We start from the raw sequence: 12,621 nt of genomic DNA, 5'->3' as shown, positions 1-12,621 counted from the left end.
TTACCTCTAGAGCACAACCATATTCAACGTGTCACAAATAAGTGATGGATGCATGTATAAATTGAGCATGAGTGATGAGTTTATGCATGGAAAAAGACAAATCATTCTCAGCAGCTCTCTCTCTCTCTCATTCGCTCACTCTTTCTCTCTTTCTCATGCTGTACTTGCTCTCAACCAGTAACTTGAACAATGCACCGGTGCAACAAAGGAGAGGTTAACCGACAGTATCCGAATTCAATGTTCACAAAGCTCATGCTGAGCTCAACAATAACAACAAAAGGCGTTTTTCCTTTTAGTATCAATGACACCGCTGAAAAGCAGCGCAATATGAGCAGTTGAGATTTATGTGGTTAAATGACACTAAAAGGCTTGCTGATCATTGTTGACAGGTGGGATCAACCGAGAACTGACTCAGTGCAAGGGGAGGGGATGGGAGTGGGGGGGGCGGCGGAAATTACACATAGCATGCATCATTTAGGCATAACAGAAAAACACGTTGTCTCCAGCAGACTTAAGTGCTGACAATTCTTATCCTATTAGAAAAAAAAAATGACTTGAAAATTTCAAAAGAAATCAAATTAACTTGTGCAGTTTGTCAATGGCTGTTTATTCTACGTTCGGCTTCCCTTCACTGGAAATGACAATCACTTCATTTTTACTGTCATATTCATATCAAAGTTGAATCACATCATATCAAAGTTAGAAATGACAGCAGCAGCTCTCTCGCTCTCTCTGTGGCTGCTGAAGGACCACAGGACAGTCTGCATCGCTGCATCACATCATGAGTGTCAAAACTTATCGAAGGGGAGGGAATTACTTTTTGCCTGGATCTGCAAAATGGACAGAGCAAAAAAAGAATGCTTACCTGCACATAATTTCATGAGTAAGAAGAACTCTGCACATTTCTGGATTCTTGTCTTGACCCTCATAAATTATGGCCTTTGAAAGAAAATGAGATGGAAATAAAGTGAAAACAGAGGCGTCTCTCAAGCACATATTAATTTGCATGAATTCACAAATAATTACACAAGCACATCTACTGTTTTTTGCACTTAATAAAATAGATCAGGGCATGAATACACATGACGTGAGGCGCACACAATATATTAGAGGAGTCCAAAGGCTGGGAGAGAAATATGGTTAAGTTAATCCCACCAATCCCCTGTGTCACAAATTATATTGATTCACATAAACGTCAGTTATATCTATGTAAATTAATAATTGCAAAGAAATAACTTTTGACTCATAATATTAACAGCAACAACTATATTTCAGTGGTAATAATAATTAAAAAATGAAATTATTTCCAGTGGTATGTGTTATTATTATTTTTTTATTATAATGAACTGTATTTTTTCTTTTATTAATCTCTATAATATCCTGTGGCTCAGACAGACAGACAGAGAAAGAGAGGGATAGAGAGACTGAGAGATTTTCATAAGGAGAGATCCAATAGAAGTGTCATCAATATGCTTATAATCTGGGGATATTTGGGGGAAAGTGTTAATGGGCAATCTGTTGTTTATTTTGAGCCGCTAACAATGATCTTTCTGTGGATAAAAAGCGGTGTCTGGCGGTACGGTTGAGTAATTTTTGAGCATTGGCTGAAACAGATGGCGTGGAGCTATCAGTTCTGCCGCTCTTCTCTCCCTCCCTCGATCCCTCCCTCCTTCTTCCATTTCTAAGGATAGACACTTTTACTCCCTCGTACTGAACCGGCACCAAGTGTAAATGTAAGCAAAGCAACACATTATTGACTAAATGATCTGCATCGACACAAATATAGGATGAATAAATAAAACCGATATAATTTTTTATGAACATATTTTTTTATATATACAATTTCACACGTGCTGCTTTTAATTTTTTTTTTTAATTTTTTTTTTTTTTACAGGCACGCTTCAAGCCAACGTTAGAAAATGACTTTGAAAAAGTGACATATCTGAACCAGGTCGCATCACTCTCGCTTCTAAAAAGCTGTCCTACTTGACCTGATGCTTTTTTTTTTCTTCTCCTTCCCCTCTCTCCTCTTTTTTTTTCTGAGGAACCGGGCGATTATCTATATTGGTTTGATTTATGTCGCTATTTGCAGCTGTAGAAACAGAAATCCATAAATTGCTTGTTCTGCGTCATTGACTCGGATCATTCGCGCAGGAATGTTGTCTGTGACCAGTGGCCCAGGCTGCACGGCTCTATTCAGGAGGCGAAACCCTCTGTTTAATAACAAAACACGAGATGGAGAGCTGAAACGTGGATGCCTGATTTTATTGCTCTAATTATAATTGAGTTTGCAGAACTCTGCGCAGGATTTAAACGTACATTTCATATTATTTTCTTTGTGCGTAAATCCCCTTGGATGATTTTTTTTTCCCCTTTGCGAGGACGCAGTGAAATACACCTGAATACAAAATATACAAATTTGGATTCATGCATACAAACACTCGATGCAATTTTTCGTCTTTGTTTTTTCTTTTTAATTTAAAATATGTTTAGAGCGTCACCTCTGACACTTTGCAGGTAGAGTCAAATGAGATCACATGCAGCAAAGGTGCTGTTTAAATTTTAATGTTGGACAAACTGAGCCCAACTCTGGCGGAGCGAAATTGACTTTAGTGTCTTGCAATATGATATGCTCGAACGTAAACAGTCCGAATGGAAGCTGTCTCTTCTTATTACACCGGTAATTTGATTTTATTTTGTGCCACGACTGCATTTTGCACGCAGATTTTTTTTTTCTGTGTGTCGATCTCAGGGGTGACGATTTGCATGGTTTGTTTTTTTCTTTTTCTTTCTTCTTTTACACACATGTGAGCACTGTGTGGAGAAACAAGTGTAACAGCAGCTTACCTGCTTCGTCATGGAATCGATTAACCGTATGTAAAGATCCTGTTCTGTTCTGACGCCTGCATGGGGGGAGAGGAAAAAATAAAAAAAAAGAGGCGCACATGGTGAATTTTGAAGGCAATGAATTAGGAAAATGAAGAAAGTTCAGGAACATGTTTTAAAAATACACAGAGTTCACACAATGTTTGAATAAAATAAATACAACATGCTTACATTGTTATTGTTCTTCTGAATATTATTATTAAACGTGATGCTTGTTTGCAGAATAGTGACACTTTCACTCACCGTTGCTGTACAATAACTGTAGTTTGTAATGTATCCCATTGTTAGTTTTTTCACTGGTTGGTTCCTGCAGGAGACAACACAGTTTATGAAAATCACAACCCCCAAAAATAAATAAACTGTCACGAGCACATGTCTGTGTTTGGATAAGAAAGAATAAAAATAAATATGCTAGAGTTTTTGAGCAAAAGAAGAAAAACAGCTTTTAGGTGTAAAATATATATTTTTTAAAACGACTCTCTGTCATCACCGAATTGAGTTGGGTTTTTTTTTTTTGTAGAAAATCAATATTACACGTGACTTTCCCCCCTTTAGTAACCCACTGCCAATTCAGAGAACATAATTTCGATACATGTGCTGATTATGTACAGGAGGGAGGTTTTTTGCATGTATTCCTCAAATACACCGCTTACTTTTTCCTTCTCCACAAAGTCCACAAAAGCTGTCCTTTCGATCTCCACGGGCTGACCCTGTCTGTCATACAGCGCCAGGACGAAATGGAAAAAATTGGATTTTCTGAGGTTGGAAGGGGGCTGCTTTTCATAATGTGCCCGTGCCAAGCCGACACCGCTGCGGGGAGAAAACAAGAGACCATCTCGGTTAAGCACCGGACACCGGGGATACTCGATGATGGAGAAGCTTGATGGAAAACATTGGAGATGCAGAAGCACGCTTGAGTACAACGTGGGGAGAAGAGATTTCTTGATTTGTCACAATAATGGCTAATCTGATGTAATGAAAGAAGGGAAAGCCGAAGGGGGGGCATTTATTGGGAGACCGTAATTGATACAGAGTATTCAGGGGATTGAGGGGTCGATATGATGAGGAGGGAATGCGTGAGAAAAATCAGATGCTTTTTGGCATGCGTACCTTTGGGCGGCTGTGTTTGCATCCACTACCCCAGCTGTGTGCATCCAGGAGCGGACCGAGTTCAGTCCACCCAGCGGTTCCTCCTTCATCGTCGTCCCACCCCGCGGTATAGTTTCCTGAATCCCAAACATTTAGGACAATTTGCGTGGAAAAAAAGGAGCCTCCTGCGAAATTAAAAGGGAGGAAAATAAACGTCCAAAAGCGTGGCGGTTATCCTTCAGGGTTTTTTTTTTCTCTTTCACGGGATAAAGTAGCGGGAGCCGATTCAGACTTGCGAGGGAAAACCCGGTCCACAGGTCTTGCCTCCCTCTTCAGTCCGTCCGATGTGAACAATTCTCAAAGTGCTGTACTTAGTTAGAGCGGTATCCACAGACTGGAAAAGTGAATTGTTCAATAGACAAGATTTTTTTTTTTTTTTTTTGTGTTGCTATTGTTCCTCTGGTTTTTTTTTTCTTTTCTTTTCTTTTTTTTTCTTTTTTGTGCTATTCACAGAAAAATCGATGGCAGTTGTTTGTGTTTGTGGGTGATGCTGCTCTCAAAGTGCCCACATCCCTGAAGCACCCGCATCCAAAACCTTCAGGACTTCTTGTTGAATAAAAAACCCCACTCCTGAAAAAGGTGCTGCTGCTTCTCCACAAGACAAACACAGGCAAAGGCTGATCACCAGTGGAGGTGTTCCTAGTACACAGGAGAGGTGGATAAGGGGCCCTTTCGCGTCGTGCAGGATGGATGGGAACATGCAAAACTAAGCCCTCTTTCCCCGAGGACTGAAATCTTTCCCGGGAGCCAAAACTCTAAACCCACGGGAGAGGCGCTGTCAGAGGATGACGCGCAGGGGGCGGGGCTTTGACCATATACGGCGCGCTGACGCTTCCTGTCAGGCAGCGGCGCTCCACTGTACGCGTACAGCCCCATAGTGCAGCAGCCTGAGAACACTCATTCGCTCCACTTTTCCTCTTGCTTAGGCCCTATATGTGGTGAGTTTGATTTTTTTAAATGATATGGAAAGAATTCAACCGGGTGTAACCATCACACATAATGAGAATGATAATAATAATAATAATAAAAATTTATAATAATAACTTCAACATTCATTGCTTATTATTTTTGGCTGGCCTAATGATTGTAGTTTCCGTGATTAGCTTTATTATAATGGATGGAAATAATAGTATCTGATATATTTATTCGATTAAGTCTGTTAGCATTATTACAAATTGACTTGATGATTGTTTGTTCACTGATGTGTCGAAAAGCACCTCAATAACTGTGAGAATACAGGCCATAAATCATATTTCAATGATAGCTGATCATGTTTCTTCATAAAAGTGCAAGATTTTTTTTTTATTGTACATTTTAACCCACGGCTGCTGCTTATGTTACCGTAATTAAAATGTAATTAACATAACGCTGATTTCTGAGAATCAGACAAGATTATAAATCTGTTCATTTGCATGAACTTTTCATTGAGAATTTTTAACGCGAGATAATTGACATTCAATTGGGCTGTGTGTGTCGCAGAGATAATTTATGGACTGGTTTCGCTAAAAAAAAAAATGTTGAAAGAAAAAGTCTTTGCAGCATTTATATTGATATACATTTTTATTTTAAATCAGGCATGTTGCTGTGCTTTCTACACATAAAGTCAGATCATTGACCTTTTGTCTGGACTTAAAAGCAGAGTCACAGTGTCTCATGACATTAAACAAACTTCAGGAAATCCATGGGTCTTGTGTCTCCCTTATTTCATGCACGTCCAGTAAGATCAGTAATAATCAGAAACATCTTAATCATTTTTAAAGAGCCAACTGTCTACATGTCCGACTCTGTCCGAGAGGGACAAGCAAGCAATTCGGTTCATTAGTGGTGAAAAGGGGGAGAGGATGGAGGGAGAGAGGGGAGGGTGCGAGGAAGAGAGATGTGTGCTATATCCTGAGCAATCTATCTAGCTGGTGCTGAGGGTTAATAGCTGCTGCCAAAGATAAGTGAATTATAAGCTGTTGCTTTCACCTCCACACAATCTATTGCCAAATTGCCCAGTCACAAAATGAGGTGTAGATTTTTCTGTAACTTTTCTTTATTATTATTTAAGAGAAATTCATGTTCCAATCTGTATAAAAGGAGGGAAATGAGGGAGAAACTCAGAGGGAGCTCTTTGTTAATTGTATTTTTTTTAACTCTCTCTTTAGATGAAACAAACCGAGACGCATGTTAAAAATGTTTTTTGTCTGTTCAACTGAGATTGCAAATATCTTTCTTTTTTTTTTTTGCACACAACTCCCTATGCTTTTTTTTTCTTGCACAGCTTCAAGTCGCTTATTAGAACTTAACCCCTGATTACACGCACCAAGGCGATTTAAATCTGATTATCAAATTAGGAGACTTTGAGACAAATCCTCTTAGATCTGATACTGTTGACTGGAGAGGGAAAATGGATCTCCACACCCGTCACGTAGGTAACGATGCTGTCCTGAAAGGGAGTTTTAAACCGTATTTGACAACAAATGCAGCTGCCCCGCTATTTCAGAAGATATTAAAGGAAAATGAATGCAAATCTGTGTGCAGGAGCCATCTGGACGTGGAAGAGGGAGTCAGCTGCTGCACACGCTGCGGCGCGGAGCCTGAATCCGTCTCAGCTCATTCTGTGGGATCATCTGCGTGGTGGGCTTACACCGTGGAAAATGCGCTCTTCATCATTAGGTGAAATGTTAGCGTCAAAAATAAAAGAAATGTTGATCCCCTGTTTGTTTTAGTGGTTTGCATGCATGAAAACTTTAGGAATTAGAAGATATTAGTCACATTTGACCTTTTTTAAAAAAAAAAGATTATTGTTATTATTATTATTCCCTTGTTTATATAAAAAAAAAAATTGGAAAAAAATCCAGCCTGCACGCTGGAGGTAAGTGATGGATGACAAGAAGGGGGAAACAAGTGTGAAGTGTTCTGTGACCTCAGCATCTTGGCCGCTTTGCGCCACGCTGCATGGCTCGATCAAATGAGCGGCTGATGACACAGGGGCCTGTTATCTATACCTCCTTCTATTCACTGACCACAATGAATAAACCCCCAAAAGATTTGAGCGCAGACCCACTGATAGAAACCTAAACTCCTCGGGACAATAAAAAAAAAAAAAAGAAATGTACAGGGGTGACTTTTGGAAGACCTCCCGTCTCGACGGGAACGAGCCTCTTCCGTATTGAGGGGTGACGTCTTCTTCTTTTTTTTTTTTTTTTCTGTGTGAATTTACGGGGCGAGGCCCTCATGATCTCCTTAAATTTGCATGTAAATGGCGACATCAGCCTCCACGCGTGCCAGGGGCCAGCGGGCCTCCCAGATGTCAAGGCAAAGTCAATCAGCCGGCCGCTGCCCAGCTGTCCATCGATGCACTTTATTGGGACAACACTTTCATTATGCTCACCTGCATTGTTTCCTTAATGGATTGATTGACAAAATGAGGAGGGGGAAGAAAAAAAAAAAGGAAATCTTATTAGCACCCACCGAGCAACTTCGCTCTCGGCTTTATCGCAGGGGTTGTTTTAAAGTGATCCTTTTTTTTTTTTTTTCTTCCCCCGATTAAATATTAATCAAGTACGCCTACAGTTACGCATCATTTCAAATAGGCAGTCAGCCCACTTATTGTTTACAGCAACTCGAATTATTCCTTTTGTTTAGAACTGCAAGATTCTTCTTTTTTTGTTTTGTTTTTTGTTTTGCATTTGCTTGAACTTGAAATGTTTTAATTTGATTAATTATTTGCATCTGATATGTGCAAGTTAACATGCAAAGGAAAATAAAACATACACTTACCGAGGTGTATAAATTCATTTGTTTTTTTATTTGCTGTCACTTGTAGCTGCATTGTAATCGATCACGTCCATGTCATACATATGCACTGATATTAATTGAGTGTGAAAGAATTATAAATTATACTTTTTTAAATATTTTTTTTAATGCATTATCTAATTTGTTTGATTTCACGTTATACTCAAAGCGTAATTACAAAAGTTTTGGGTCTAAAGGGGCTTTGTTATCGTCGATGGTAGGGGTGATAAACGCACGGCCGAAATTCGATCTGGCATATATTTAAATATTATGTTAAAATACAGTTTACACGTTATTTTTAATTATAGCAATAAAACACAAATGGCCAAGAGTGACGATATCAATCACGTAGCCTATCCATGTCAAGTAGTTATAGCTGATAGACGGACAGCGCCCCTCGTTGGTTACACTTGAGATCATTGTGTCGATATGAGGCAGCTGTGTTCCTCAGTGACAAGATTGCTAAATCTCAACTTGGACTTATCAAAGCGCACCCTCCGAGGTCCTCCCGGGTCAAGCAAAATGTTTACAATCGGGACAAATGATTTTAGACTGAGAAAAAAAATCAGAATAACACGTTTCACGTAAATTAAAAAGTCGCTTTCCAACAAGGGGGGGAAAGGAAATTCAATTTGTGAAAATAAACTTTTGATGAGAGGTGAGCGTGTTATTATTATTATTATTATTATTATTATTATTGTTATTATTATTATTACTATTATTATTATTATTATTATGCGATGTCCACTTGTGTGTCATTTCAAAACGCGCGCTTTTTACGCACAGCATTTGAACTAAATATACATACTTTTCCCCCCCTGACACACTGCTGTTGTGACCTCACATTTCGTCACTAACTTCTGTCAGAGTGCTCATGTTAATTGTGTGCAGTGGTGAGTTCTGTCAAGGGCATTGCCCGTGCGCACAATTTGCATTTCCATTCTGCTGTGGAAATGATGAGAGAGTTTCTGCGCGGTTTAGAGCCTCGCGGCGCAGTCTGTGGGCGAATTACATTTAAAGAAGGCGAGAGAAATTAAATAAGAAACCGAGACCACTTCAGGGCTATTAACATCTAAAATATCCCCTGGAAATTTAGACCAAAATACACATGACCAAATACCCAGGGTACCTTCGCTCTTATACAGCTCCGTCTTGATTGTGTCCATCACTGTTTTGTTGGCCCATCTAAAAATGTTATTTAAGGGAGGGGGAGACATCACACTGCCTCGCGTTTGTCGGTGGCGTTGACAGGAATGAGGAAAATTTGATTATTCAGCTATTAATCGGAACATATTAACTTACAATGCGTGCGCCCCCTCGCTAAAGAGACTGGCACCGAGAAAAAGGGTTGTAAAAGTCTGACTTTAGAGGTCATTCAAGGGGCGGGAAAAAATCTCATCAGTAAGTATGATATGGGCACATGTTGCACCGAGCATCGTGGCCTCCAAAACGGGAGATATCAGCTTTAACCTTGCGCGTTTCTTTCTTTCTTTTTTTTTTTTTCTTTTTTTAAGCGAGCCTGTGCGTGCATGACCAAACAGGCTGCGGCCTTTGCCTCAACACTCGGGAGAACTTTAATTTGCCTGTTGACCCCTGTGATGGAGGTGTTGCCAACTTTTAGAGAGACTGCCCCACCTGCAGAACTCAAAAAGTTCTCAGGTTCCTCCATTCAGAACGTATATTTTCAACATGTTGCATCAGTGCCTCTTAATTCGCTTTCTGCATGGATTACCATCATTAAGGTGGCGACTGAGGTGTCTCATAGAGGCGCGATGCAGCGACGTTCATTACCACTGAACAAGTGGCTTGTGATTTCAGCCAGAGATCCTTATTAATATTGAACTGTGTTACTATTAACAGAAATGTTAATTATGATGTCAAGACAGAGGGAGTCAAGGTGAAAGCTGCACAGCAATAGCTAAAAATAATCCATGCCAACTAGAGTACAGTATGATCTTGCAGAGGAGTGTTACTGGCAAGGGACCTTTTTGCTGCAACAAAGAGGTGGAAAAGAGGAAGTAAATGAATTAGAGTACGAGCCAGAATTTGTCTTTGTTTCATCTGCACTTGTCCTGTCCCTATTTTCCAACCTCTCCCTTTCCCTTGCTATTGGAAGTGCTGCAAATTGTATAATGCTGGTCTTTGTTCTACAGAGTCAAGCCACATGAATAGCCATCCTGAGCACACACAAAAACACACTGACAAACTGATCATCTTAAAAAAGCAACGCCCTGGTGCTCACTTGGCCTACTTTCCACGGCAGCACTGGGACGTGGGAAGAGGAATAGAATTCAGGGGAGGATGTTCTTGCTCTCTGGGAAACATTCGGTATAGCAAGTGTGATGCACATAAACATAGCCTTTGCATTGTCAACCTTAGACCGCATTTGCCCCAGATAACTAGTCCCCATGTGCTAGACTATTCTCTTTGACTTTGCAATTGAAATCCTGAGAAGATTATGCCAAAGCTAAAAGAGGCAAACTCCAGGGTGGGATTTCAATTGTCAATTCCTGTTGGATTTTATAGCATTATGACATATAGTACACCATCTGTTACGCTTCCTGCGACGAGGTCTACATCTGCACAAGCGGAGCCTATTGATGTGAACATCAGTACAACTAAGACCTAACGGACAGCCAATTTCAAACAACCCCCCCCCCCAAATTTTTTATGTATTTTTTTATTTTTCAAACACACAGTTTAACACAGATGTATGACAAAGCACACAGGGTCTCGGAGTCACTAAGCAGCAAATGAAGAAAGGTGCCGGAAAGTAACCACTCCTAACTTTAGCTAAACAGACTTCCTGGAGCGCTAGATAATCTGGGGCTTCTATGTACACCGCCTAACCAAATGTCGACATCTGTGAGGGTGTGCATAAAGAAAAGCTCCTCAGAGAAACGGGGGATAATAATCTTAGTTCCCCTCACCTTCAGCTTGCCCATAGGATAGGGGTTTAGAAAGGAGATGAAGAAATCCTATGTAAACATGCCAAGTCAAATTTTCACTTGAAATGTGACATACAGGCAAAGGGCAACCTTGGTGCATCTCTAATGTGCTTCCACGCATGAGGTTTCACTGCCCCTAGATGTAAACAATTGATGTATTCAGTCCATGGTTTGAACAGCGACTCGCTGCAGACACTCAGTGTGCCTGAGCATCGTTTTCATCCGTGACTTTACGTTTAGTGCATAGGTGAGGAGCACTCACAAGTCAACACCGAGCTTGTACACAATCAGAATCTCGGGTGCTCAATAGCTCCATGAAAGTGAGTTTTGCTCTCCTGAGAAACATACAAAGTTTGAGCATCTGTTCCATCATGTAGTCTTTGTTGAGAAATTAAATATTGAACTGATCTAGTGTACCATGAATGTTTCACTCACATAGTGATTAGACAGACTGGAGAGGCAAGACATCGCAGCACTTTACACCCCACTTTAATACACCGTATTTGTTGGTCTTGCATTTAAGTGTTTTCCACACCAGATTGGAGGGGTTGTTCTAGAAAATGATTTTTAATGTCGCGTCAATTATACTTAACATGCACGTGTAACTCGGCAACACAAACAACTGTAAAAGCCTGTCATATACATGTATGTGTACAAACACACTGAGTGTGGTGTGGCTGAGTGTAAAAGTGATGATAATTGCAAATAAACATGTGTAAGATTTTTGTTTTTTTGTGTCAGTGATCAACCTGGTAGCACCTGTTTTTTTTTAATCACTTCTATGTTAATGTACATATAGTGAAAGCAACTGATTTAAATTATCTTTCTCGTTGCATCCCAGAATAAAAAAATGTCGTCTTTCTTACTTCATCACCTCTTCCTCCTTTCTCAACAACTGTCCCGAGGGATCATGCCAAATGATTTTTTTTTTCCCCCCCTCCCGCTTCTCTAACATAAGATTTTGCATTCAAATGAGCCGGGCCACAGTAACATACGAACAGGAGAAGGAGACGGTATCATCACCGAGATCATAAAATGGTGTCGTGAGTAGTCTTTTGTCCAGGACCATAGGAGAGTTCTGTTGCTAAAGGGAAGGACAAAAGCAGAAGGCGCCACGGGTATAAGGTTCCCCTGAGCAACAATGCCGAAAGTTTCAACTTGCAGCACATGGGTGTAACTTTAACTGGAATACTGTGGATCAAAGACTCACAAACAAAGTGGGTGGAAATGCTGGAGGAGTGTCTGTGCTCCAGTGAAGGACAGGTTCACTAGAGAGAAAGCGGGAGCGACAATTTATGAAACACAGACCAGGCAATCAAGGCTAATTACTCAGACTGTGTTTTGTGAACTCAAAGGGCAGCACGATTCAATTAACAAAATTGATGTGTATTATAATTCTGAAAAGTAGAATCAACCTCGCACACACACACACACACACACACACACACACACACACACACACACACACACACACACACACACACACACACACACACACACACACACACACACACACACACACACACACACACACACACACAATAAGCCAAAACAAGCTTATCAGACATAAAAACAAGGGGTAAATTAAATTAAATTTACCAGAGACTTAAGATTGTCACTCGTTCATGCAGATGTGATGGCGAGGCGTATACACAGTAGGTTTTTCCATTGCATCTCAAACATTCATTCCACATTCCTGTCTTCGCCTGTCATCTTTTAGAGAGTGGGAGAATTATTCAGTTCTGCTTCTTTAAATAAGAAACACAGCCTTGAAATTTGTGGGGCTTAAGGCAATTCATCAGGTTAGATCAGTACAATGTGGATGTGTAACCTTTACACTGCATTGGAACCTGCACAT

The 12,621-nt window shown here is 40.3% G+C and overlaps 1 protein-coding gene across 8 annotated transcripts in view; it reads right to left on the bottom strand.

Moving 5' to 3' along the window:
* The window catches only part of LOC308138533 (transcription factor COE3), a 70,000-nt gene extending 65,259 nt beyond the window's left edge, over positions 1–4,741 (bottom strand). For all 8 annotated transcript variants that reach the window (XM_080507686.1, XM_080507687.1, XM_080507688.1 and 5 more), the window contains exons 1-5: positions 3,997–4,741; positions 3,540–3,696; positions 3,130–3,193; positions 2,848–2,903; positions 866–939 (exon numbers count right to left, since the gene is read on the bottom strand). In XM_080507686.1, the coding sequence (XP_080363812.1) occupies positions 866–939; positions 2,848–2,903; positions 3,130–3,193; positions 3,540–3,696; positions 3,997–4,127 (482 nt within the window). In that variant the 5' untranslated portion in view covers positions 4,128–4,741. The remainder of the gene's footprint in view (positions 1–865; positions 940–2,847; positions 2,904–3,129; positions 3,194–3,539; positions 3,697–3,996) is intronic.
* Positions 4,742–12,621: the final 7,880 nt, after the last annotated feature.

The sequence above is a fragment of the Blennius ocellaris genome, assembly GCF_963422515.1.
Source record: "Blennius ocellaris genome assembly, chromosome: 13".
NCBI classification, from domain to species: domain Eukaryota; kingdom Metazoa; phylum Chordata; class Actinopteri; order Blenniiformes; family Blenniidae; genus Blennius; species Blennius ocellaris.
This window is presented reverse-complemented; position numbering and strand designations above follow the sequence as displayed.